Source organism: Balaenoptera musculus, chromosome 19, assembly GCF_009873245.2.
Source record: "Balaenoptera musculus isolate JJ_BM4_2016_0621 chromosome 19, mBalMus1.pri.v3, whole genome shotgun sequence".
Classification (NCBI taxonomy): Eukaryota; Metazoa; Chordata; class Mammalia; order Artiodactyla; family Balaenopteridae; genus Balaenoptera; species Balaenoptera musculus.
In genome coordinates, this window is record NC_045803.1 from 32,612,801 (window position 1) to 32,638,699 (window position 25,899).

Below are 25,899 nucleotides of genomic sequence, written 5' to 3' on the forward strand. Positions count from 1 at the left end.
GGCATCCAATGAAGAGTAGCTATTATGTTGAATGAACAGAGAGACAAGGGTCAAAGGCTATAGAAGACACCAAATCTGGTAGGGGAGAGAGAGGTAAGACCACCAAAGGAACTTCACCAAGACCTATGCTTAGGTAACCTTTTGTTCTGGCTACCATTAATCTGGCATTTCAAAGCACACAGTCAGAAGGAGATTATAGTTGTGTGAATTCAAGCTGACCTCTTATGCTTCACAGCTCCTGCCAACAGCTTTGCCTGGGAGAACTTGGTCTTGGTTTCTGTGGGTTTCACAGCCACTTTCTTCTCCACTTCCTTCTTGTTGTCTTGAGAAATTCCAACCTTGTTGAGATTACTGTGAGTTACAGGTTAAGGGTCAAACTAAGCAAAAAGAAGAGCTACAGCAGGACAATGATAAATCAAGAGATGGAAGGCAAATATAACCCGTGAGTACTTCAGCTCTGCCATGGAATGTTCAACCTACTTATTTTAAAAATGCCCTCCCCTCCTTATTCTGCCAGTCAAATCCAGCTGATTTAAAAAGAAATGAAGGGACTTCCCTGGTGGTCCAGTGGTTAAGACTCTGCACTCCCAATGCAGGGGGCCCGGGTTCGATCCCTGGTCAGGGAACTAGATCCTGCATGCCGCAAGTAACACCCGGCACAGCCAAAAAAATAAATTTTTTTTTTTTAAATAAATAAAGGTGACTAGGAGGAAACCAGCAAATCAAGCCCAAAATTATACAGAGAAGCAAACTTTTTCCCTTTGATTCTCAATGAAAATCTGAGTACGGCCAGAAAACCTGCTATTACCAAAGACATGGCCAATATCATGCTTGCTGGAGAAAACAAAGATCTTGAAGATGCAACAGAAAAAACTGTAGCTTACCTGAAAACATAAAAATATTTGCTTTTTCCCCCAAGGGTAAAATCAAATTTTGCGGAGTGTCCTATGACTACCAGTGGCATTCAATTTTAGACATCATGAAGACTAACTCCTACTCTGCTGGTGCAAGACAACATCAGAATCACCTTACAGCTCATTAAAAGACAGAGTCCCTCCCCTGTCCCAAACCTACTGAATGAGGACCTCCAGAGGCCCAGGAACCTGTTTTAAACACTCTCAAGGTGATTTTAATGAGAAACCCCAGGGCATATGCAACACAACACAGGACTGAAAAGTTGTTTTAAAAGCATAAAACAACCAGTTCACTTGTAAAATACTTTTTTCATGCTTCATGTCAATCTCTGGCCCTCAAGCTTTGCCAGTTTCTTTTGTTCTCTCCACCAACCCCCTCCCCTCCTTCCCTTTCATGCTCTCCCACAACATATCAATCAACAGATAAGTACTGAAACATGTATTGGAACATCTTACTTAAGATGCAGTAATGCCTTGCTGGAACAATAGTGACATCTAGTGCCCAAGATATCTAAGAAGTATGTATTATCAGCCCAAAGGGGTGGGGGTAGAGGTATATGGTCTAAGCTATTCCTGTATCTTTGAACAACAGAGAAATTGAGTACCAGAAATTAGGAAATTCTAATTCTGATCACTCTTCAGACACTAACTCGATTCTTATGGGCACCAGTTATCTTAAACATTTGTAATATTCAATACGGATTATGCATAATGCTCAGTACTATTCTGAGTTTCATCAATTTAATGTTTTTAAGGTCATCATGGAAACTGATAATATGTTAATACTAAATGTTCATTTTTTTAGAATAAAAATGAAGGAAACAGAAATTTCATCTTTCTAGTACAGAATACCAAAAACAATGAGCATGCTGCGATTTTTACCTACAATTCCATCACTAAAGGATAGAAACTCTCAAAGAAAATTCTTAATATTAAATACTGAAAAATAAAACAAAAATGGAAAAAATATAACAAAACCACACATTTATAATACCAAGACAAAGACAAAAACCAACATTTAACTTTCTATTCTTTTGAAGTGAAGAAAAGCCCTCAACCTCTTCTTTTTTGGTGGGCAGGAAGGGAAGTGGTAGTTGTATTTTTGATCCACATCCAAAGCATAAGCCCTTTTTTCCCCTAAGTCCCTCTCCCCCTAAAACGCTTTAAATACACAAACACATCTCAAAAAATCTCATGGAATGCATTAGATGAGCATTTTTTAAAAAATCACATTGTTTTAAAACACACATAATATTAATAAATACTGCTCTAACCTGAAAGAAACAAGAGTTCTGTTGTTTATACTGGCACAAACCATAGCTTATTTGTATTCACAAGTATCACATTACAAAATGTATCATTTTATAGCAACCAAGCAAAGCCAAGAACCAGCTCCTGATTTAGAGCTTCAATAAACAAATGTCTAATCCTTCAATTCCTATTTCAACATGACTCTGGCTACATGCATGCTTGGGATTAGCACATCAGTGGGTTGGAAGGCTTGCTTTGCTTCAGTTTTTCTAGACAGTCAGAACGTTCCAAGTTTCCAATAAAAACTAATACCCTGGGCTTTCCTGGTGGCGCAGTGGTTAAGAATCCACCTGCCAATGCAGGGGACACGGGTTCGAGCCCTGGTCCGGGAAGATCCCACATGCCGTGAAGCAACTAAGCCCGTGCGCCACAACTACTGAGCCTGCGCACCTAGAGCCCATGCTCTGCAACAAGAGAAGCCACCGGGATGAGAAGCCCCCACTCTCTGCAACAAGAGAAAGCCTGCGCACAGCAACGAAGACCCAACACAACCAAAAATAAAAATAAACAGAATAAATTTATATAAATATAAAAAAAAAAACGAATACCCCTAAAGCCTCTTCAATATTGTGCTGTAATGTTACCAGGACAGAAAAGTATCTTTTGCCTCATGGCTGCCATGTTCATTCTTCCCTTTTGAATTGAAAACCGAAAGGTCTCTCACACTCATACCACACCAACAATACTCTCCAAAATGCTGCTTTAGGAGACACTCTGGCTTATTTGCTTGCCTACCAAATTAAGCACATGAAACAAGACATAATTCAAATGACAGTGTAATTAATATATTTTTCTTTAGAGGAAAAAGCCAGGTGCCTGAAACAATGCAATACATATATCTGCCCATCTCAGATATATCAACACATAATATCATCCTGGGGTCACCACGGAACAGAGTTCGGGAGGGAAGCTTCAGAAAAATCAAGCTCAATCCTACAGTTGGGATGGAGGTGTGACTTTCCATCAACTCCTATCTTAGTGTTATACCAGAATTCCACGAGAAGAACTGGGACTTGAAGCCAGGTCTTCCGCTACCAGTTCAGAGCAGGTTTTGCGGCACTGTGCTGCCACCTTATCTCGATCACCGTCAGTCACCTTGTCTTAAACCAAATCCCTGGGAATCTGTCCACATTTTTTACTACATAACTCTTTAATGGAACCTACTGCACACTCTCTGCAAAAAATACCAACTAGCACACACACACAGTCATATCATCAATCTTAGAGGTAAAGCCCGTTCAGTCACACGAGTGAGGTTATTCAACATACAAGCATGAAATACTCAAATTAGCTTTCTCACAGAAGGAAAAAGCTAAGGTGGTCCTTTTAACCTCTCCTATGAGTCATTCATTAATATATTCACGTATATACTGAGAACTTACTATATGCCAAGCACTGGAGAAATCAGTGGTGATCAAGTCCTTGTTCTTATGGAGCTTACTTTATATTCCAGCAATAAAGAAGCACACAAACCAGTAAGCATATAAATTAAGATTTTCAGGTAGTGACAGAGATCATTAAAAAAATGACATTATAGTCAGTGATGGGGGTGGGTGCAATTTTAGGTGGGGTGCTCTATGAGGAACGGAGCTGAGACCCAAGTGTCATGAAATGCCAGCCTTGTAAACTCTGAGGGCAGAGCATTCCAGGCTGAGGAAATAGCAAATGCCTCACAGAGCTCAGTATGAGAGGAACATAAAGAAGGCCAGTAGGCTGGAGTATAGTAAACAGGAGGAAGAGTAGTTCAGGATACAACAGGGTGGTGGGTTGGCCAAAATCATGCAGAGCCTTGTATGACCTGGTAAAGAATGCAGATTTAAGACTAAATGCAACAGGAAGCCACTAGTGTTTCAAACAGGAAAGTGATATGATCCCATGTATGTTTTCAAAAGTTCCCCAGACTATTGTCTAGAGAATGGATTGTGGAGGAGGAGAGCAGAAGCAGAGACAATTAGATGGTCCCAGTAGTCCAGAGAAGGTCTACGACGACTGCAGTGGCAGCAGAGAAAGCAAGAACTGCAAGATTTGGAGTACATTTTGGAGGTAGTTTTTGGCCTAGGCACCTGGGGGTATAGGAGTACCATTACTGAGATTGGGAAGACCAGAAAAAGAAGAGATTGGGAGTCGCGTGGGAGGGAGGTGGTGTGATGAGGGTCGGGGTAATGAGGCACGGAATTGAGAATTTTGATTCAGCCAAGTTACATTTGGGATGTCTATTAAGACATTCAAGTGGATGCCAAAAAGGCAATAGTGAACCAAAGCAAAGTTCTCTTGGATGCTTTCTCTACCCACCTATGGGGACAAACCAGGCTGTATCTGTAGGGAAGGTCTTACTAAGGACACAGGAGGGTTGCTAAACATTTCCTTTTAAAACGTAGAAGCCAGTGTCTCCCCTGGATGAGGTTCACTGCATCACCCACCTGTTCCAGAGTCTAATCCCACAAGGCAAGAATACCCTGGTCCTGACTATTAGGATTTAGGCCTTTAGTTAATCCTAAAGGATCTGGACTTTTGATTGCAACAGACTCCTGCATGCAACATAACTCTACATATCACTGCCAGTTATTCAGAGTCATAGGAACATCCGTGTTGAAAGGGAACTAGAGATCACCAGGCAGAAGACCCTCATTCTACTTATGAAGAAACTAAAATGCATAGATGTTGATGAGAAACTGACACCTTATACATTCCTCACAAAGTACAAAGGATATTCTGTATTCCTTCAGTTCTTTCAGTTCTTCTTCTCTTCGCTGCTTTTCTATTAGTTCCTGCTGCCGAGAAACCTCATCAAGGAAGTTGGTCTCATCTTCGTCTAAGCCTCTTACCATGTTCTCTGAGGAAATAATTAAACAAGGAACACTTAACAGGCTAAAGGAAAAATATAGTCAAATAAGAATTTTCCTTGTCCTATTTTTTAATAAATAGCAGATACTTCAGGGGATTAGAAGAAAGAATTTGTAAACACCAAAGCTTTTGGATAGATAACATGACATAAAATCAAGGCATCAAAAAAAAAAAAAAAATCAAGGCATCTCTCCCATTACTAGATATTAGCGTAAAATTAAAATGGGTATCTTGAGTTCTAAACAAAAATGTTCAATGTGGTCTAGATGGTAGAAAGTTGTCTCTTTTCCACCAAATGAGCATCTAAAGACAATTTTATCTAAAGATAATCAAGACAATTTCATGGTTGGTTAGTAAAAGTGTTGCACAGGGCAAAAGTGCACCAAAAAGGCCCTGCAGAGTCCCTTGGACACTGCGTTTTCTGAAGCTTACTGAATTTGAACTGTTCTTCATACTCCTGCTGCTTCCTATCTTTCTGTTCCTGTAGCCTTTCATATAGAGACCGAGGGTCATAAACCTCCTCTGGGCATTCTGAAAGAAAGGGAGGGGGAAAAATACATACTTTAGAATCCTTTCATATTATTTTGGAATCACAAAGGATTTTAAAGATGAAGTCAAGTCTCTGCATGATCTGAGGGCAAAGATAACACAAAAATAGTACAAAGTCCACAGCTTCCCTTTGGACCTCAGAGAGGGGCCAGCAGTTCTCAAAGCCAACTATCAATGTTAATAGGGCCCATGGCCTGAGACAGTTAACTGGATGAGGGATCCACCCAAACCCTGCATGGCAGCAGCATTCTCAGCTATTCAGATCCTGGATCCACCTGAATAGATGGAATAGACTAGCGGAATCTCCTGGAAGACAGTGTGGCAGAGTGGAAAGGGCAAAGATGTGAGGACCCTGGTTCTGCTCCCAGCTATGGCGGCCTTACATAGGTCCCTTGAGCCTCAGTTTCTCTACTCTAAAGCGAAGACATTAATACCCACTTTGCAGGGTTGTAAAGATTAAAGGTCTACAAGCCTCTATACCTTCTGGATCTTCAGGTTTTCGAACTTTCTCCCATTCTTCTTGCCTCCTTTTGCGCCGTTCATCTAATTCTGCCTCAGACACAAACCTCTTTTTGATAACAAGGTTACCATCATCCCCTCCATCCATAATGGAACAATCAGTCTACAAAAACAAAAAAACAAAAAAACCATTTCAAGTGAGAACTGCAATTAAAATTCTAAAGAGAAACAAGAAGATTGAGCTCTGTCTCCCCCAGCAATAGACTACCTCAAAACTCCTTTCAACCTTGAATTGAGAAATCCTCAAGCAGTTTAATTTACAGGTCATTGATGAAAGCACATGATTACATTTTCCTAATGTATCAAGTAGTTTTATCAACATCTATGTTATCTACAAACTCAGCGAGAGGACCTGGAATAATTCTCATGATATGCCACAGTAAACCTTACATTCCAGATTTTTCTCTGTCGCTCTAATATAGACAAATTGGCCTCCTGGGCACCCTGACATTGTTCCTTCTCGAAATTCCTGTTTCAGGGATATTACACCACCTTGATTCACCTGTTTTTATTTCCAAGTAGATTCTGAAAGGAGAAACTCAGATATTCAAGGAGCCTTAGAGCTGAGTCTAGTCCGTTCAGCAGGGAAGTGATATGCCTAGAGGCACACAGACCAAGAGTGGAGAAAGTAAGACTAGAAGAACCCAGATCTCCCCACTTCAGGTTCCATGTCCTCTGTACTCTACTAAAATGACTCCTCTTTCATCTCTTCCTGACCTTCCTCCCTGTAAACTCCAAATCTGCCCCACTTAAGATTCTATCCTCCATCCTTCTTTTTTCTCATTCCCACAATGACCTCAACGACTTTATGCACTTTAGGCCCAGAGAAGTTAGGTCACTTGTCTAAGGTGATAAAGGTGGTGAATGGTGGAGCTGAGAAGCAAATCCAGGCCTGAGAGCAAAAATTCATACTCTTACCCACTTCACCATACCCCTTCCCAAAAACCAGGGATCCTCCTTGAAAAGAAGGACATGTCAATTTCAGCTTTCTTCCTACATCAAATTCCAGTGATGAGAATGTTCATGAAACATTTTTCTCTAGTAAAGACGAAAATGGAAACTGAGAAAATAAATCCAAACATGCAGAACAAAAGGATAGTCTCCGCCTAAATCCTACTGTTGAAGTTTAGTTCAATGAAACAACAATGAGAAAATTTTTAAATTTACTAGAAAGAAAACCAAATCAATTGACAGAAGCTGTTGCTCCCACCTAAAGCCCACAACCTGGACACTTTTGATTTAGCATTACTTGATGTCTCCAGCCAGAGGCCTATTACAGAAACAGAATTGTTCTGTCTCTGTGACCATGCCAAAAATTCCTCAAGTTCTGCATAATGACCTCTTATGGAACAAGAGCCAACATTTTCTTAAATCTCTCTGGCAGAGAAAACATCAACTAAGTAGAACTCTAGTGGATGGGAGAGACATATTGAGCCCTCAATGTCTCCTTTCTTAGCTGTAGCTCTCCTTTCTCACCCTAAATTGGCTGTCCTCTCACCCTTATTTCCTGGTAAATAATTCAGCGTGCAACAGGTCCTTATAGCCCACCTCAAACAATTCTCCATCTGGCAACAGAACCCACCATACATACCCAGGAGATTTTCATCCAACCCATACTTTAAAACTGTACTCCCTTCCCAGGCAGCTGACTCTCTCTCTGAGCAGATCTGACTGGTAGGATAGTTCTTCCTTAAACTGAACTGAAATCTGTCTCCCTATAAATTCCACACACAGGTTCAATCCACTGGGACTACACAAAAGGAGCCAAATGCCTTTTTCAACATGACAATGCTGCAGTTGTTTGAAGACAACTCCCATTTTCCTCCTAATTTGTCGCTTTTCTAGGTCAAACATTTCTAGTTCCTTTAATCTTATAAAATAGAGGAAAAAGTGTCTCAAAGCAGTGAACTTAACAAATTGCATATGATGTAAACCTGGGAAATAAATTTTAGGATATGGTAATGCAACTGGTATGCCATTAAATGCATCTCTTCACTCTCGTTACACTTAAAAAATGAAAATATAATATTAATACTGAAAGAACTCTTCTAAAAGGCCAAAATAAAAACCTAGAATCTTACATGCTTCAATCTAAATAAGAATTCAGAGACTCTTAAGATTATTCTTATAATGTAAAATTAAGGAAATAAAACCATTTATTTAATTTTCATAGCCTGTTGAGTTTTTGGAAAAAGAAGAACCTACCTTCATTTAACTTTAACAAAGATCCCTGAAACTCAAGGGACAGAGTCTTTAGAATACATGTAAACAAGGGTTTGAATTTGAAACAGAAACTCTAGAAAAATAAGAATCTTCCCAACATTTATCAATTACTTTTGGGAAAAGACAAATTTATGGGATTCCAAGACATTCTTACTCTCCTTTTCATCAATCTTTTTCTCAAAGTGTTAGAATTCGGGACTTCCCTGGTGGCGTAGTGGTTAAGAATCCACCTGCCAATGCAGGGAACACAGGTCCGATCCCTGGTCCGGGAAGATCCCACATGCCGTGGAGCAACTAAGCCCGTGTGCCACAACTACTGAGCCCACATGCCACAACTACTGAAGCCCGCACGCCTAGAGCCCGTGCTCTGCAACAAGAGAAGCCACCGCAATGAGAAGCCCGCGCACCTCAACGAAGAGTAGCCCGCGCTCGCCTCAACTAGAGAAAGCCCGCGAGCAGCAACAAAGACCCAACGCAGCCAATATATAAATAAATAAATAGATTTTTTTTAAAAAAAGTGTTAGAATTCAACTTCTACCCAAAGAGTTTAGCCTGTGCTATTTCCCCATCTTTCACAAATAAGGACAAAATCAAGGATCACCGTTGGCTAATGAAAATGAAAACAAGGCAGAAGCACATTAAAAAAAGGAAATTTAAAGACAATGGATTTAGAATTTGACAGAGAAACTCTACTTCTCTCAAAGGGCTGATTTCCTGAGAAAACACTCACACAGTAAAAACTAATGAACACTTGTAAAAAATCTGTTCTTTATTTTATTTTTTAAATTTATTTATTTATTTATTTAGCAGTTTGTGGGCTCCAGAGTACAGGCTCAATAGTTGTGGCGCACAGGCTTAGCTGCTCCGTGGCATGTGGGATCTTCCCGCACCTGGGCTCGAACCCGTGTCCCCTGCATTGGCAAGTGGATTCTTAACCACTGCCCCACCAGGGAAGTCCAAAACTCTGTTCTTTAAAGCTAATATAATCCTGACATTCCCTCATTCCCAAAATAAAACAAGATGGCCACACCTAATTATAATAAATTTCTGTGAGTTTAAAAGGGCCAAGACTAAACCATAGACTGCTTTATCCATCTCTTTCTTCAATTTGCACATCTTCTGTAGGTCCTCATTCCCTGGCACTTCAACTACTGTTGTTCCCTTCTTGCCTTCAATGCCACCAGTGGCCCTCTGGCTAATTAATTTTTATATTAGGAGAGGTTAAAGGACAGAAAATGTTCATGAACAAGTGGTCATACTCCTGAGTATTCTGGATAATATTCAGAATACTTCTTCTCCAGAAATATTCAGGTCTTTTCAGGATTCAAAACTTCACTGTCAATAAATATTGCCAAGAAGTCAGCTTAACTTAAGACACCTTTCACTACAGCCTAATCTAATTCAACCAATATATAACAAATACCTTCTGCTGCAGCCTCCTTACAAGAGGTAATGATACAGGTAATGATGAAGACTATAGACTCTGAGATCAAGAGACCTCGGTTCTGCCACTTATAAGTTGTATGATCCTGGACAAGTCACTTAACTCCTCTGAGCCTTAGTTTCCTAATCCACAGATTGCACTCACCAATGGGAATTAAAATAGTACTGCACAACATAAAGCTTTTGTGAGGATAACAAGAGAATTCATGTAAAGCACTTAGCACAGTGTTTGGCACCTGCTTAAAAATGCTTTGAAAGGTTTGCCATTACTACAAAGTGCTATGCTAAGCTCTGGTTATGGGAGTGAGAGAAATACAGTCTGCACTCAAGGAGTGCAGGCGAAATAAATCAGTGACATAAACAACCATGATATGTGAAGTGGGAAAGGGACCACAACAGACATTAGGAAAAACGTGCATGTATACATATTTGGTAATTCTATATTTCCCCTTTACTGTGGTTCTCTCTTTTACTGTTTTATTATTAATTCAAATTAAATAAACTCAACATTGTGCTGAATGCTGAACTGTGTCCAGCACTGTGCCAAATTCTATGGGGTGATAAAGAAAATAAACTTTAAGAGTTAATACTCTTGCACTAGTTAATAACAGATAATAGTGTATGTAATAAATTACCAAAGTGAACAGTACAGGTAAGAGGCAGTAATGAAGGGAACAAATATGGATCAATCAAGTTTCCCAGGCTGAAAACCTGGGCATATATCTAGACTCCTTTTTCCTTTTTCCCTTACATGCCACCAGTCTCCAAGTTCTGTTATTTCTACCTCATAATGCTCTCTTTCTAATTCATCCTCTCCTTTAAGAGTCCTTTCCTTTCTAATCTCTTCTTTTCAGGGCCTCATCTTGCATAAACTACTGCAAGAGCATTCCATTAGTCTCCCTGTTTCTCCTCTGGCCCCCATTCCAGCTATTTATTACTCTACTATAGCACTTACCCATTGTGTTTTATCATTTATGACTATTCCAACAGCTCTTTTTATTCACAGTGCTTATTAGCACAGTGTCTGCCACACGTTAAATATAAAGACATACTTATTGAATAAACCAACCATGGAGAGGATCTGAAGAATCTGAGCAGGGAGGAATGCTCTCACATGAATATTCTTAGATACTGTCCAATGTAAATTATAGAAAATGGTAGTCATTAAACAAATATTCACCAAAGCGTCTTTGTCCCATAGGGAATTCTATTCAAACACTATACAACTTGTGCAATAGGAAACACAAGACCAAAGATTACATCACGTTACTATATTAGATAACTGACATCTTCAAGAATAACTCTTGCGGGACTTCCCTGGTGGTGCAGTGGTTAAGAATCTGCCTGCCAATGCAGGGGACACGGTTTCGAGCCCTGGTCTGGGAAGATCCCACATGCCACGGAGCAACTAAGCCCATACGTCACAACTACTGAGCCTGCACTCTAGAGCCCACGAGCCACAACTACTGAGCCCGTGTGCCACAACTACTGAAGCCCATGCGCCTAGAGCCCGTGCTCCTCAACGAGGCCACCACAATGAGAAGCCCGCGCACCGCAACGAAGAGTAGCCCCTGCTCGCTGCAACTACAGAAAGCCCGTGCGCAGCGATGAAGACCCAACGCAGCCAAAAATAAATAAATAATTTTTTAAAAAAACTCTTGCTACTTTCCTTTAATTTCAACTGACTAAAAACATGCTCTCACACTAAGCAATAAATATTTCCCACACAAAGCATTTTTCTCTGACGAGTCCAACATTCACTGACTTTATTCTGCATTAGAAAGGTGATGAGTACCCACAACTTACCTTCTTCTGGAAGTAGACAGAGAAACCAGAAATTAAATTGTCTATTTCAAATTCCTACAGCCTATCTAATTTTTCACAAGTCTCTTATTTTCCTCTTTTGTTTGCTAGAATAATTTAAAACAAAACACAAACAAAAGCCCAGGGGTGTGGGGATCTAATTATAAAAATTCATTTAGGGATGAAGAGGATTTACATTGAGAATGCTTATTTTGTCTTTACTGTGTTTAATTTTAGAAAGAATAAATGCTGTCAACTTTCCTTTACTCACATAGTTTTTTGCATGTTCCTTTACTCACACAGCTTTTTTGACTCAAGTTTAATTATCAAATTAAACATTACATTATTTTTAAAAGGATTATTTAAGTTCTTCAAATATGGAATTCATGGAAAACCAAAACCATACCAAAATCACTTTGTCCCAACTTAAAAGTTTCAAACTGATGCAAAGAGTTTTCAAATTTGCTTGACAGCCAAAGAAACAAGTTCTTATATTTCAAGCTGAAGTAAATGTTAAACACTGCACTACTGTATTTGTACTGGAGACTGAAGTATTTAATTTCCAGGTTGGTGGGACAGAATGACAGAATGGACTCATACATAGCATGCTATACAAGTTTTAAAAAACAAAACTTACATTGCTGCTCCCAAAATAATTGCCACTGCTGACCTGAAAACTATTCCATTTAGCTTGTGCCATGATACAAATTAATGAGATCTGGTTTCCTATGGAACTGAATTTTGTGATGGCAGACTACCTAAGTGTTTACATCACTAGCCACCATACCCTCCTAATTTCTAACATTAGATACACTGGATGTGTAAAAATACACCAGGGAGGATCAGATCTCTGTGTTACGGTGTTCTAAGGCTTCCCTCTGGGGAGCAAAAACAATAGGCCAATCCACTTTCTTTCTGTCAGTAAATATACTTAAGTACTGCTCTTTCAACACTTTTATCCTGATGTTCAAGTCACATGGGATTTCAAAATGCAGGACAGCAACTAAGAGGAATTTGTCATCTGGCAAACTCAAAAATATTCCAAATAAAGACTGCTTTCTGGCCAGAAGGCACTTCTACCAAGCTACAGCAGTTTAGATCAAGCCAACTTTCCCTGTATTATAAAACTTCAGGGACTTCCCTGGTGGCGCAGTGGTTAAGAATCCGCCTGCCAAGGCAGAGGACACGGGTTCTATCCGTGGTCTGGGAAGATCCCACATGCCACGGAGCAACTAAGCCCATGTGCCACAACTACTGAAGCCTGCGTGCCTAAAGCCCGTGCTCTGCAACCAGAGAAGCCACAGCAATGAGAAGCCCGCGCACTGCAACCAAGAGTAGCCCCCGCTCACGGCAACTACAGAAAGCCCGCGGGCAGCAACGAAGACCCAACGCAGCCAAACATAAATAAATAAATAAATAAAACTTCAGCGAATGAATGACAACTACTAACAGAGAACACTTTGTCAGCACTTATTACTAGACAAAGTAATCCTTAGTCACTCTTCTAACACTGAGGCTTATTTAACCTATTCCACTAGCAAAGGAGACTAAAGAATCTCAAAATGAAGGTACACCATAAGCAATGTAATTCATATTTAGAATGTTTACTATAAAGAGCAATTTGAAGTAAACTTCTGGTTGTCTAGGCATCTAAAAAACACATGAAGTTAAAAGTTAAAAAAAAAACTAAATATACATTTACCTTTCCATAGCACAAGACAAAAAATCTCATCATATGTGCATTTACTCTGAATTCATCTATATCCACTGGAAGAAAAAAAGAGAGAACTTAAATATTGGTTCCCTTAGCTAATTCTCAGCTCCCCAGTTCATGTGTGCCTCTCAGAGTATAAATACTTCCCTCACTATGTGTGATTCTAATATAAGTTATATTTTTTTACACATTGTAATTCCTAAATGCAAACCAACTACTTCATCTGGGACTCAAAGGAAGAAAAACAGCATCTGTTTCAAAGCTGGAGGAAAATCTGGCCATGCTGGAATTTTGCTGCGCTGGTATACCTACATCCAACATGGTGCCTCCCTAAAAGTTTTTCCAGGATAGCTTTGATTACACACTATTTTACCATCTGGGCTAACTTTGGAACCTAACCCACACTAAATCATACTCCTTCCCACCCCCACCCTCCAGGCTTTATGTATCTCCTCTCTTAAGGCCAAATTTAAAAAAGACAAAAAAAGGTTTTACATTACACCAGTCATACAAGGCCCACTAACTCATTCAGCTGTATTTTTGAAGTAAATCTTTACAGGGAACCTATTATGTGCAAGGCACAGTGCTAGGTAGTAAACTGGCACTACTTTTTAGCAAGTGAGGAACCTGCATTCAATAAAAGAGATAAGGTTGGTACATGAGCAATTTAAGGAAATGCAGAATGAGGTTAAATGCTCTAAGAGAATAGAAGTTAGATAAGGAAGACTAGAAAAAAAGCACAGGGGAAGCTTAATTTTGCAGCTATGACACTGCACAGTGAAAAGTGGTGGAAGTTTAGATATATTAAGAAAAATTATCTTTAACTCAAGTTTCCCTGAAATGACATATTTCACACTCTAAAATTAAAATCAAAGGGGGCCTTCATTTCCAGAAATAGTGGGCTAGGTAATTGAGACCAATCTCCTACCTCTATGATAAGTAAAACTGGAAGAATTTTTTAAAATAATTTTTAAACAAATAGAAAAGCTAACAAGATGGTAAAGAATTTGGCCAAAAACCCAAGACAAGGTGAAAACCACATTAAGTCTAATATTCAAACTGGTTTTCATCCCAAGGATTTCTCTGATCTTGAAAGCTGCTGTTTTGGTGCCCTTGTGAAGCAAAACTCAAAAGCAGGGAGCCCACCCAGGGTGTGCGGAGTCTGATAACCACCTTTTTCTCCATCTTAATCTGGTACCCCAAAGAACTACACCATCAAGGTAAAGGTGAACTGGTAAGAAAAAAAGCAGGAATAATGGGTAACAGAAACAGACCCAAAGGAAATTTATATTCCCAAAGGAATTAACATATATAGATTACAAAACAACTATGATTACCATGTTTAAAGAAATAAAAACCAAGCCTCAAAATTAATAGCAGAGAATAAGAAACTGTAAGACAGTGGTGGCACATTTGAAAAGAAAAAAAAAAATAGAACTTCAGTAACTAAAACATGCAATAACTGAATTTAAGATTGCAACAGATGAGTTTAGTAACAGGTTAGAAATAACCTATGAGAGAATTAATAAAGAAGAAATTATCCAGAATATAGTATAGAAAAATAAAAAGAGTAAGAGGCATAAAGAAGAGAGTGAAAAGGTCTATGTTAAATCAATAAAAAAGAAAGATAAACAACGGGGCAGAAGCAATACATGAATATAAAATGGCTGAGAATTTTACAGAACTAATGAAAGACACCAATCCACAAATTAATAAGTGTAATAAACACCAAACTAATTGAACAGAAACAGATCCATAGTTGCATACATCATAATGAAAATGCAGAAAACCAAAGACAAGCACAAAATAATCTGTAAAACACATCCTATAGTAAAAAGTGACACATCATATTTGACAATTAAGACAAAGTAAGTACAAAAGGTGATCAACAGTGAGCACACTAAAATTGTTTAATTTAGCTGCCACGAAGACATAATTACACACAACTGAGTCTATGGCTGAACCATGCACTTAAATTACTTCATTTACCAGATACGTGGTTTTCAATTTCTGAAGCAGCAGCTTGATTCTAACCAAAACAGCAAGATTCTTAGAAGCTAAAGGTAAAGACTGCTAACCAGGTAAATGGTATTGACATAATTCTTCCTTTCTTACAACCACGAAGAATTTCTCACCTGAGGCACCAACACCTCAGGTGAGAAAGATAATTGGGCAGCCTCTGCTTTCAGACCCTTACAAATTGTTAACCTCAAGCTCCATCTGAAAGACTGTACAAGCTGCCTTTACCTCAGCTCAACTGCTTGTTATCAAAAAGGGGCCTACACACTAATTCCTCTCAAGGGTTTCAAAAGCAGTGCCTTCCAAACCATTTCACGGGGTCCTTGTTAACACAGCAATAAGGCAAACAGCTGAATGAATTATCAACAAATCTTACCCAACAGCTGGTACACAAGAGGTCATTGGGAATTGTGACCACCAGAGCCGCACTTGGCTTCCTGGGGCCCCCCCAAGACCCGAGTCCGACTATCTGGGGTGGGGTCCGAGAATCTGCATTTTAAAAGGGCCGCAGAAGCTCTTGTTTTCTACTAGTTTAAGAACCAGTGCTCTGAACGAATAGGTCTCCCCCTTTCCCGCCATGCGCACTGACATTCACCTGGGCCAGCAACTCTCAAACAAGACGCTTCAACCCGCGCGGTCTTAGTTTCCTAAATTTTCTGCAAAACGAGCACACCGGTTTGTTTTCTATTAGAAGAAAACGCACTGAGCACATCTACTGGTACATAATAAATGTTTCTCCTCCTGCACTGATTCTGTGACTCAATCATTTCCAACCAGGCACCCCCCACATCTCCCGAGGAGCCTGGAGCCGTTCCAAGACCTCTGGGACAAGAGCCCGCTCCTCACCTGGAGCCTGGGTGGCCCCACATGACAGAAAAGGTACAGGGGAGCCGACTAGAGGCCCAAAGTCCCAGGACCGCTTGAAAGGGTCGGCATCCTCCTCCACAGGACCTGAAGGCATTCCCGCGGGCTCCCTCAGCTTCCCTCAGGCTGGGCCCCGCAAGCCCCTGTCCCCGGTGACTCAGAACACTGGGCGAGAGAGCGGACTGAGGACAGACCTGGCCCTAAACCTCCCATCAGACGCAGCCCCTCACCTCCGGAGCGAGAAAGCCGGAGCCCAGGTTTCGCTGCCTGGCCAGGGCCCAGGCCGCACTCACCTACCAGCGTGCGGGAGGCGAGACCCCCTCACCTCGGCGGCGCCCACCCCAAACCGCCACCGCAAGGGCCGCTCGCTCTTAAGGAAAAAGAAAAAGAAAGAAAGTAAAAACAGAAAGAAAGCAAGAAAAACAGCCTTTGCTTTTATATTTCTTCCAACCCTTCTGAGATTCCTTTTCCTCACCGCCACAACAGAGCTCCTCCCCCCTTCCGGCAGCGTAACCCAATCCGCACCTCTCTTCCTCCCCAGGAGACAGATGGAAATCCGGTCCCTGGAAAGCTAGCGGGAGAGACTTGATTGGGCCATTCACATTTCAGCAAGGGGATTGGCCAGCTTCCTCCAGGGGGGCGGGCCGAGCGGCGATGTCACGTGACGTGGTCTCTGAAAGATGATTGGCTGTCAGGAAGAGGGATTGCCACCGAGGAAGGGGCGTTTCCTAGGGGACTGAGGGAGGGCCTGGGCGGTACGAAGCGGGGGTGGGCCCAGCACGTAATGGCAGCGCTGTGGCCTCGCGTCCATCTTTACCGCTCTCTCGGACCTGTCACAAAGGAGTTGCGCCGCCGCCACCGCCGCCTCCTCCCTCGGGTGGGCCCGGGAGCTGGAGAAAGTCAGTGCCGCAGCCCAGTCACGCTGCTCCGGGAAGCCCCTGGGGACGCGGAGTGGGGGGAACCCCAGGGCTGGGGACGTCCGTGAGGGAGGGGAACAGCCGCCCGAGTCTGCGGCGGAGAGACCGGACTGGGGCTGGGGGAGGTTCCGAGAAGGGGCCTGGGAGGGGGTGGCGTTGGGCAGAGCCCAGGAAACAGCCCAGATGTCCTCCAGCGAGGGCCGTGCTGAAGGCGCCCGGAGAGGTTTCTGGAAGAGGGTGTTCCCCCTTTAGGGGGTTCTTGACCGAGGAGGTTGTTGGGGGTCGCCCTTCTGAGGAGGCCGCGGCTAAAGGGGCCCAGGTGAGAAGCAGGTAGCTCCTGGGAGGCTGCTGATACTTAGGAGTGCTCCTCAGGGGTGCCCAGGGTGGAGGAGGTAGGTGGGAGGACGCTTGGGGAGGGTTTCCTTTTGTGGAGTTTGAGGTTTAGGTGGCACGAGTGGGAGGTAGACCATAACCGGGGAAGCTTAGACGTGCCTTAGGGTCAAGAGACGCCTCAGAGAGAGAGGCTAGGAGTTGGGAGCCAGAGCTAGCGGGTTCTACTTCGGAGGCCCCATGTGACAAATGGGTAAGGGCCTGGAGAGAGGGGATTTGCTGCGCGGTTCCGGGGAGAAAAGACCCCCATCCATAGGAAAGCCTGGATGGGGAATAGTGAGAGGGAAGCGGGAATGGCAGGCGTTTTCCTCTCAAACACAGGATTCAGCCGCTTCTGGGCATAGTGCAGGTGGAGTGGGGGAAGTCCGTCCCACCAGCACGCCCTGCGTGACTCTAGATCAGGCTTTTGTTCTACCTGCTACCTCAGTTTCCCTGTCTTTGGGGGCGGAGGTAGAGGCAGAAATGGTCCACTGAGACTCTGGCGTTCTATCCTGTATAGCTGTCTGAATGAGGTTGCTCCCCCTGGAGTGTTGTACTTTGAACTTCTAAAGGTTAGAAGTGTCTATTTAACTGACTGAATAGAGTCCCTTGGTTGTCCAGGCCCCTTACCTACCATCTCCTCCTCCTTAACCTCCTTGGGTCTCTTCTGTAAAATAACAGTGTGTGAAAGTACTTTACAGACTACAAGCTGTGTGAAAGTAAAGTATTGTGATTCTACCATCAAAGGGGTTGCTGTTGAGAAATGAAAGTGAAGGCACTTTCTAAATTGTAAAGCAGTATGTAGATGTAAGGGATTAGCATTAATACACTTGTTGATCACCTATGGAGTGCTGGGAGCCATATTGTACTGAAAGCGTCAAGGTTTACAGCTTTGTAGGTCATATAATCTTAAACCCATGATTTCAACTCCTGCTTAGATGGGGGTAGAGGGATTTCCAGTTTTGCTCCCAGAGTTTTAATTTACTTTGAACTTCTGATGGTACTGGCAGAAGATAGCCCTATGATATAATCTTTTCCTTCGGGAATTTTTTTTTCTGACAGCTGAAATTTTCCTGTAGGTAATTTGATCTCAATATTGTAAACTACCTCCCCTTTTCCCATATAAATGTATTTGTGGCCTTTGGATGTCTACAGGTAGTGAATATCATGTTTCCTCCCTCAGTTGTGATTTTAGAAATGAGACCTTTTTTTTCCATGAATACTATGCCTTTTTTCCATGAATACTATGCCTATAGATTATGAGGCGCATTAGCAATTGCTTTTATATTTCTCTTCCACAGTGTTTTTTTCTACTTTTCACCATATATAGTTTGCATTTCCTGGGGTGACATCTTGCCTTGTAGCTCCCTCTGTGAGGTTATACGTACTGTGCCCATGTCTGACATTTTCCTAATTTTTGGTTAGTTGCATTTGTTAGAGCTGGTTTAACAAATATTTAGTAATTTGTGATTTTTGAAGTTTTTTTTTTTAAACAAAAAGCCGACTTGAACTTCCTGTTTTTCTAATCTTATGTTCCATGAGTCTTTTTTGAAAAAAATCACTGGTGATTTTGTGAGCTTTCTGGTTCCCAGGGTACATGTCGTGCAGACCTACTGCTTAAGGTCTGTGTCCTGCTTTTGCTGTTTTCATTATTTCTGTACTCCATGATTATTTTTACGTTATTGACTATAGGAAGTGTTCCAGCATACTTTATGTGGACTTTTTCTGCTTTGTCAGCAAAATAACTTTCCAGTTAGTAAATTGGCCAAGAATCAAGAGAAAATAAAAACTTAGCATTTTATGTAGTAGTATGTTATTCTGTAGTGAATAGGGGAAAATAACAACTTTGAAGTATGTTTTGGCAAGAGTATAATCAAAAAAAAAATCATTGTGTGTTCCTAAAGTGAATTTATTACAGTCTGTTTCAACTCATGAGCTTAATTCAGTCTATCAAGAATTGCCTATGCTTTTCCTAATAATGAAGTAATTTGTTATAATGAAATGAGAAGTCATTTTGCATTCTTTAAAATACAACTCTCTTGGACAATCTAGTACCTATATAGTTTGAAAAATTATTAGGAATTCTTGAGATGGTAACCACTCTCACGCTACATTTTTTTTTAATTTATTTTTTTTGGCTGTGTTGGGTCTTCGTTGCTGCGCCCAGTCTTTTCTCTCTAATTGCGGCGAGCGGGGGCTACTCTTCGTTGCAGGGTGTGGGCTTCTCATTGAGGTGGCTTCTCTTGCTGTGGAGCACAGGCTTTAGGCACGCGGGCTTCAGTAGTTGTGGCACGCGGGCTCTAGAGCACAGGCTCAGTAGTTGTGGCACACAGGCTTAGTTGCTCCACGGCATGTGGGATCTTCCCGGACCAGGGATCGGACCTGTGTCCCCTGCATTGGCAGGCGGATTCTTAACCGCTGCACCACCAGGGAAGTCCCACTATTAACACTACTTTAAATTGGAAATTTTCTGTTTTGTGGTGGGATTCTTGTAAAGTAGGATGTGACTGTCACAGGGTTGCAAAAGTAAGTGAAAAGTCATTAGGCATCACAGACAGGAACCACAGTAGAACCACAGTAATCTATTTCAAAAGAGTTATGGCCGGGGAAAGGTGGGTAGTAAAGTATCTACTTAGCTTCTCTTCAAATATTTGGGCATTTTTCAAGGCATTTACCATTGAATTTGGATAGTTTTTTCCTGGTATGCAAGTTAGAAACTTGAAGAACAGAACAGTTCTGAAGTAGTAAATGCCATAACTTGGGCCACAACCTTAGGAGGAGACTTTCACAACTTTTAGGAAGGCATAAAGTGAATATGTTCCCTTTGGTTTATCTGTTCAATAAGTTGGCTTTTGATATAGTTTTCTTGCCAACCTTTATGATTAGAAAAAAAGTACATATTTGTTATATTTTACTCTCAGTGTCCATTCCAAAAGGGAATGCTTGCTGGTTCGGTATGTGAAAGCATGTTTAACTGTAGATAACTATGATATATACAAGGCTAAATGAGATAAAGTTATCTAATAAATAGTGATAAGCTCTTAGAGAATATTCCCCTTTCTCCCTCTCTAAGCTTTTGAAAACTAAGAATGCATTTGAGACAGCAAAGGATTGATGCACTCCTTAAGTTTGTTAAGGAATGAACCCTGTATGTAGCTTTCTTATTGCTTGAAATTATAGTTTCCAAGCATAATTTCATGGGTCGTATACACATAAAGTAGAAGGTTTTGAAATACCTTACTTGGCAGGTTTATTACCTCAGTTTGATGTTTCAGTGTTAGTTTTTTTTTCTTACCCCTTCTACCTCCTGTAGAATTAAGTTTCCTCTTCTGTGCTCCTTTAATGCAGTGATTCTCAAAGTATGGCTCCTACCTGGCCCCTCTCCTTTTTTTCAATTCTTATTGCTTCTTAGTTGCTCATACCTACCTATGCCTAAGGCTACTTATTAATAACCTGCCAAGTAAATTATTAAGGATTACTAAAACATAATATTCATAAACCAAAACTAGCACAACATTAAAGAGTTTACTGTTGGCTCTAACACCTTTTTCTCCCAGGAAGTACTGTCATAGGAAACGTGGCACCAGTGCAAAGCTTCTTACATGTCATATGCAGAATGGGGATTCCTACAATATTCAGGAAGGGACGATGCTTATTTGGGATGCATCATCAGTATTGTCTCAAATTGATCTTGGTTTTTCATCGTGTTTCCTCTTTATTTTTCATTAGAGTTACTATTAGCTTCATCTTTATCAATTTAATTTATGGACTTTCAGTTAACCTTTCACTGTGTGGTCAGGGATATTTGTACCAACAATATTTTGGCTTATTTAAGACATGAATATGTTGCAGTGCAAATATAAATCCTTCATTCCTCTTTTGCTAATGCTGATTTATACAGTCACCTAAAAACTTGCTCCTGTGGAGATACTTGAATATTACTAAGTTCCTTTTCCACTGGAAGAATGGTGGAGCGAGAGGCCTCCTCCTAGTGAACCTGACACTATATGCATGGGCTTCTGTGGCAGGTGCTATATTATGGGTTGGGCACTCTGTGTTGTCTTCCTTCATCCCTTTAAGAAGAGCACGAGGTACCTTTTTTCATCTTTGCTCTGTGCCTGGCATATAAGCATTAGATTCATATTTATTGAGTGATGTTGTCTCAGCTTCTCAAAGAGATAAATATGTTTTTTACAGATTTTTTTTTAACATTTTTATTGGAGTATAATTGCTTTACAATGGTGTGTTAGTTTCTGCTTTATAACAAAGTGAATCAGTTATACATACACATATATCCCCTTTACAGATTTTAGAATAAACTCACTTAAAATGCTTATTGAATACCTGTTAGGTTCTGGTAGGTATACAGTCGAGTGTGCAATTGAGTGTTTTCAGACACCACTTTTAAGTGGATCTCATTAAGGAAAGTGTTGCTATTCATACTGTTTACATATTTTGTTTGCTTTTCTTAATAGCAAAGAGTTTCCTATAACAGAAAAATCCTTTTCCTTCAGATTTGTTAATCATGTATGTGTTTGAATGACACATCTATATTATTTCCTGTTATTTGGTCTCCTGGAGGTGAAAATTCCAAACAGCATAGAGTATTACATTTGTTTTTCTCCTCTGTATGGTAGCCATCATTACCACTTACCTCAGTTCTTCCTTAGCATTTCCTTTTTGGGTCCAAGGCAAATTTTTCAACCTTTGAGACCAGACAGGGATTATTCATTTCTCCTTTTTTTTTTTTCTCTCTCTTTTTTATTGTTATTTGCTTCTGGAAATCCCTTACTCTGTCCTAGCCATAAATACTCTTCTCTAACAGTTCAACCAGAAAAATTATCTACTTTTCCCTCAAAGATATACTTTCTTAAACCAACCTCAGTGCATAAGAGAAATATCAGAATCATTCAGTGCTTTTCCCAGACAACTTGAAGGTTACAATCCAGGGGATAAGAATACTCTATGTGACTTAAACCTCAAGTGCCCAGTGCCACTGCAGACAGTTTTGGACACCTGGATGACATGTGAAAATATCTTATCAGAGCTGCCTTTCCTTTTGGGGGAAAAGTGAAGTTCCAACCAAATATTTCACAATCTTTCACTTCCCTTTCCCCTGAATATCAGATACCTTAGAGTCTAGAGACAAAAAATGCTCTTGTTAAAATGTCTTTAGGTGGTTTCTGTTTCAACTGGCAAGTGTACTCTTGATATACAATACACCTTTCTTATCTACTTTGCTACCAAAGAATCTTGTTGCCCTCCAAGTTTTCCCCATTTAAATACAAGAAAATTGTGGTCATTGGGGCGTCCTGCAGGATATTTTAAAAGCAAATATATTTCTGGGTAAGTTTCCCTATCTTGATAGGGTTTGGGTTATACAGGTATACACACTAGACAGTTCTGCACATACATGCTTAAGACCTGTACATTTTATTACATATAAATGTAACCTCAAAACATTGAAGTCCAGACTGAATGTCAATATTATGACATAGTATGAGTGTGTTTCATGTTTGGTAATTGCAATCATTGTTGCTTTTGTTGTGGTCATCCACGTACAATGCTTGGTGTCAGTCTATTTATCTCTTGTAAAAATAAAATACAGTGTGTGTGTGTGAAAAAAAAAAAAAAAAAAACATTGAAGTCCAGTTAGTGATATGCATACTGAATTTTTTAGGGGGAAGTATACTGATGCCTTTGAAATGCATCAAAAAAAATAGGTGGATTGATGATGGATAGAGATGTGTAGAGATGTGATAAAGCAAGTATAGTAAAATGTAAATGGTAGAATCTAGGTGGTGGGTATATAGGTGTTCACTGTAAAATTCACCTTTGCTATATGTTTGAAATTTTTCATAATAAAATGTCGGAGGGGCATAGTGAACATTAACACTAGAAGCTACCACTTGTAATGCATTCACTGTCTTAGGGGAAAAATCCAAAACATTTTCTAAGGAGAGAAAATCATTAAAATTTCCAGTGTATTATATATTGTTACTGTTCATGCTATATGATTTAACCTTTGGGTGGTGGATTGGAAAAAAGTGCTGCATCCACTGTTTTGGAACAATGAGGTAAAGATGACAGCAATAGTAGTTTTATGCCCAAAATTTGGTTTTTCTTCCTATGGTCATTCATTTAACCAGCCTCTCCTGTCTTGGCAGCACAATCCTGAAGTCTTATTTTCAGAGAAAAGAAAGTATTCTTAAAGTCACTGAGCTGTATTATGATTGAATGCAAGCAAATATTTGAAGAGATGAATCATTGATTCCTGGACCATTTGTTAGAGAGGGTTAGGCCAGTTGGCAGATGTCTCTGTGGTGAGCTGTTTATGATGGTAGAGGTCTGTGTTTTGAGAACCAGACCTCACTCCTTTAACACTAAACTTACTGAGAGCCCAAGTGTGTTTTTTCCCTCTCTCAGAGCGGCTTTAAAACATATAAAATGTAAAATTAATAAATCATAAATGATATAGGAATGGAAAAAATAGTCTTTACTTTCTTTTTTCAAAGGGGGAGGATAAAAATAAATAATACTAAACTTCAGAGAAGTAGATTTGCAAAGGAAATGTTTGTAATTATGCCCTTTTAGCAGAATAGTCATGAACAGTGTAATGATTTAAAAAGCATTACCATTTAGATGGTAAGAAAAGTATTTCTTTTTTTTTAATAAATTTATTTATTTTTATTTATTTATTATTTTTGGCTGTGTTGGGTCTTTGTTGCTGCCCACAGGCTTTCTCTAGTTGCGGCGAGCGGGGGCCACTCTTCGTTGCGGGGCGCGGCTTCTCGTTGAGGAACACAGGCTCTAGGCGCCCAGGCTTCAGTAGTTGTGGCTCGCGGGCTCTAGAACGCAGGCTCAGTAGTTGTGACACACGAGCTTAGTTACTCTGCAGCATGTGAGATCTTTGTGGACCAGGGCTCGAACCCATGTCCCCTGCATTGGCAGGTGGATTCTTAACCACTGTGCCACCAGGGAAGCCCAAGAAAAGTATTTCTACTAAGCAATGGCATCCAGTGGTATCACTATCATGAAATCAGTTGATGATTGCCACAGCTGCAAATCTGATAGTTGTATATATTTAAATTATGTGACTAGCTTTTGTTTTTGGTTTCAAAACTGACTTGACCATCTAATGCTAAGTAGCCTTCAAACTTAAGGTGAAGTATATAGGTATTACAAATGTGTTGCCTTTACATAATCTCTAGTCTTACTCATTTTCCATTCCATTCAGTCTGTCAACCCTTGGATAACATTACCCATAAGCAGGGTACCATCTAGGTCCAGTATGATGCTTCATAGGATGGATGTGGTGGGAAATATAGGGGCTGTTTCATTGTGTTAGTATGTACTGTACGTAATCACTAATGGATGTAACTTTTCTAATGATTATTTTGGCTAACTTCTCCAAAAGACTATGTTCAAAGATAGTCTCAGTTCATTTTTCTGGAAAAGGAGATTAACTTTTTAGACCCCAGAAGAATCACCCTTTAGTGTTTCAATTTGTCCCTTCATTCAGTCAGGAAGTCCTGCCTACAGTGCCAGTTTCTGTGTTGGGTTCTATAGCACAGTGATTTCCAGACCTGGCCACCATCAGAATCACCTGGGGAGCTTTTAAGAAAACACTTGGCTTGGGCCACATCCTAGAAATTCAGATGCTGGCTATTTGGAGTAGAACCAGGAATTTGGATTTTAAGAAGTACCTAAGTGACTCTAATGCCCATCACCTTTGGGATTATTAAGCTACAATCTTTTCCAAGGTTCTTTGTCTAAAAGTATAGATAAGTAAAAATTATTTCAGTACAGGGTAGATGAGTTCTATAAAAGATGAGTTTGTTAGTTATCTTAGTGCTCTTAATTAAGACAGATCTGATTCCATAGCCCCCACCTCCCAGATTATCTGGTTACTTCTGATTAGCTACCTGCTCATTTTATAATAACATCTTGCATTTTGGGATCCATTTTACATGTTGGGCACTGTGCCATGTGTTTTACACGTACTATTTCATTTAATCCTCATAGAACTACTATGAGGTGTAAGAACTATTACTATCTCCATGTTTTTTGTTTTGTTTTTTTAATTTATTTATTTATTTATTTTTGGCTGCGTTGGGTCTTCGTTGCTGCGTGCGGGCCTTCTCTAGTTGTGGTGAGCGGGGGCTGCTCTTCGTTGTGGTGCGTGGGCTTCGCATTGCAGTGCTTGTTGCAGAGCACAGGCTCTAGGTGCACAGGCTTCAGTAGTTGTGGCGCACGGACTTAGTTGCTCCGCGGCATGTGGAATCTTCGTGGACCAGGGCTCAAACCCGTGTCCCCTGCATTGGCAGGCGGATTCTTAACCACTGCACCACCAGGGAAGCCCTCCATGTTTTAGAGTGTGTCAGTAGTCAGGATAATTAGAATGCGTAGC

General features: G+C 40.5%; 2 protein-coding genes and 1 non-coding gene across 9 annotated transcripts in view; 2 read left to right on the forward strand and 1 right to left on the reverse strand.

Moving 5' to 3' along the window:
• PSME3IP1 (proteasome activator subunit 3 interacting protein 1) overlaps nt 1-16,721 on the reverse strand; it is a 44,572-nt gene extending 27,851 nt beyond the window's left edge. The window contains exons 1-6 of one of the 5 annotated variants that reach the window (XM_036834814.1): nt 16,497-16,672; nt 6,640-6,735; nt 6,099-6,240; nt 5,502-5,600; nt 4,937-5,058; nt 220-353 (exon numbers count right to left, since the gene is read on the reverse strand). In XM_036834814.1, the coding sequence (XP_036690709.1) occupies nt 220-353; nt 4,937-5,058; nt 5,502-5,600; nt 6,099-6,225 (482 nt within the window). In that variant the 5' untranslated portion in view covers nt 6,226-6,240; nt 6,640-6,735; nt 16,497-16,672. Of the gene's footprint in view, nt 1-219; nt 354-4,936; nt 5,059-5,501; nt 5,601-6,098; nt 6,241-6,639; nt 6,736-12,243; nt 12,348-16,433 lie in introns of those variants that run through there. The other 4 variants (XM_036834811.1, XM_036834813.1, XM_036834812.1 and 1 more) reach the window with 4 other exon arrangements.
• On the forward strand, nt 554-626 carry TRNAG-CCC. The gene has a single exon. It is a non-coding gene; the product is annotated as a tRNA-Gly (tRNA).
• Nucleotides 16,722-16,953: 232 nt separating the features above from the next.
• RSPRY1 (ring finger and SPRY domain containing 1) overlaps nt 16,954-25,899 on the forward strand; it is a 50,826-nt gene continuing 41,880 nt past the window's right edge. Inside the window, exon 1 of one of the 3 annotated variants that reach the window (XM_036833082.1) lies at nt 16,954-17,102. The gene's annotated coding sequence lies outside the window, so the exon portion shown is untranslated. Of the gene's footprint in view, nt 17,103-17,345; nt 17,440-25,899 lie in introns of those variants that run through there. The other 2 variants (XM_036833080.1, XM_036833079.1) reach the window with 2 other exon arrangements.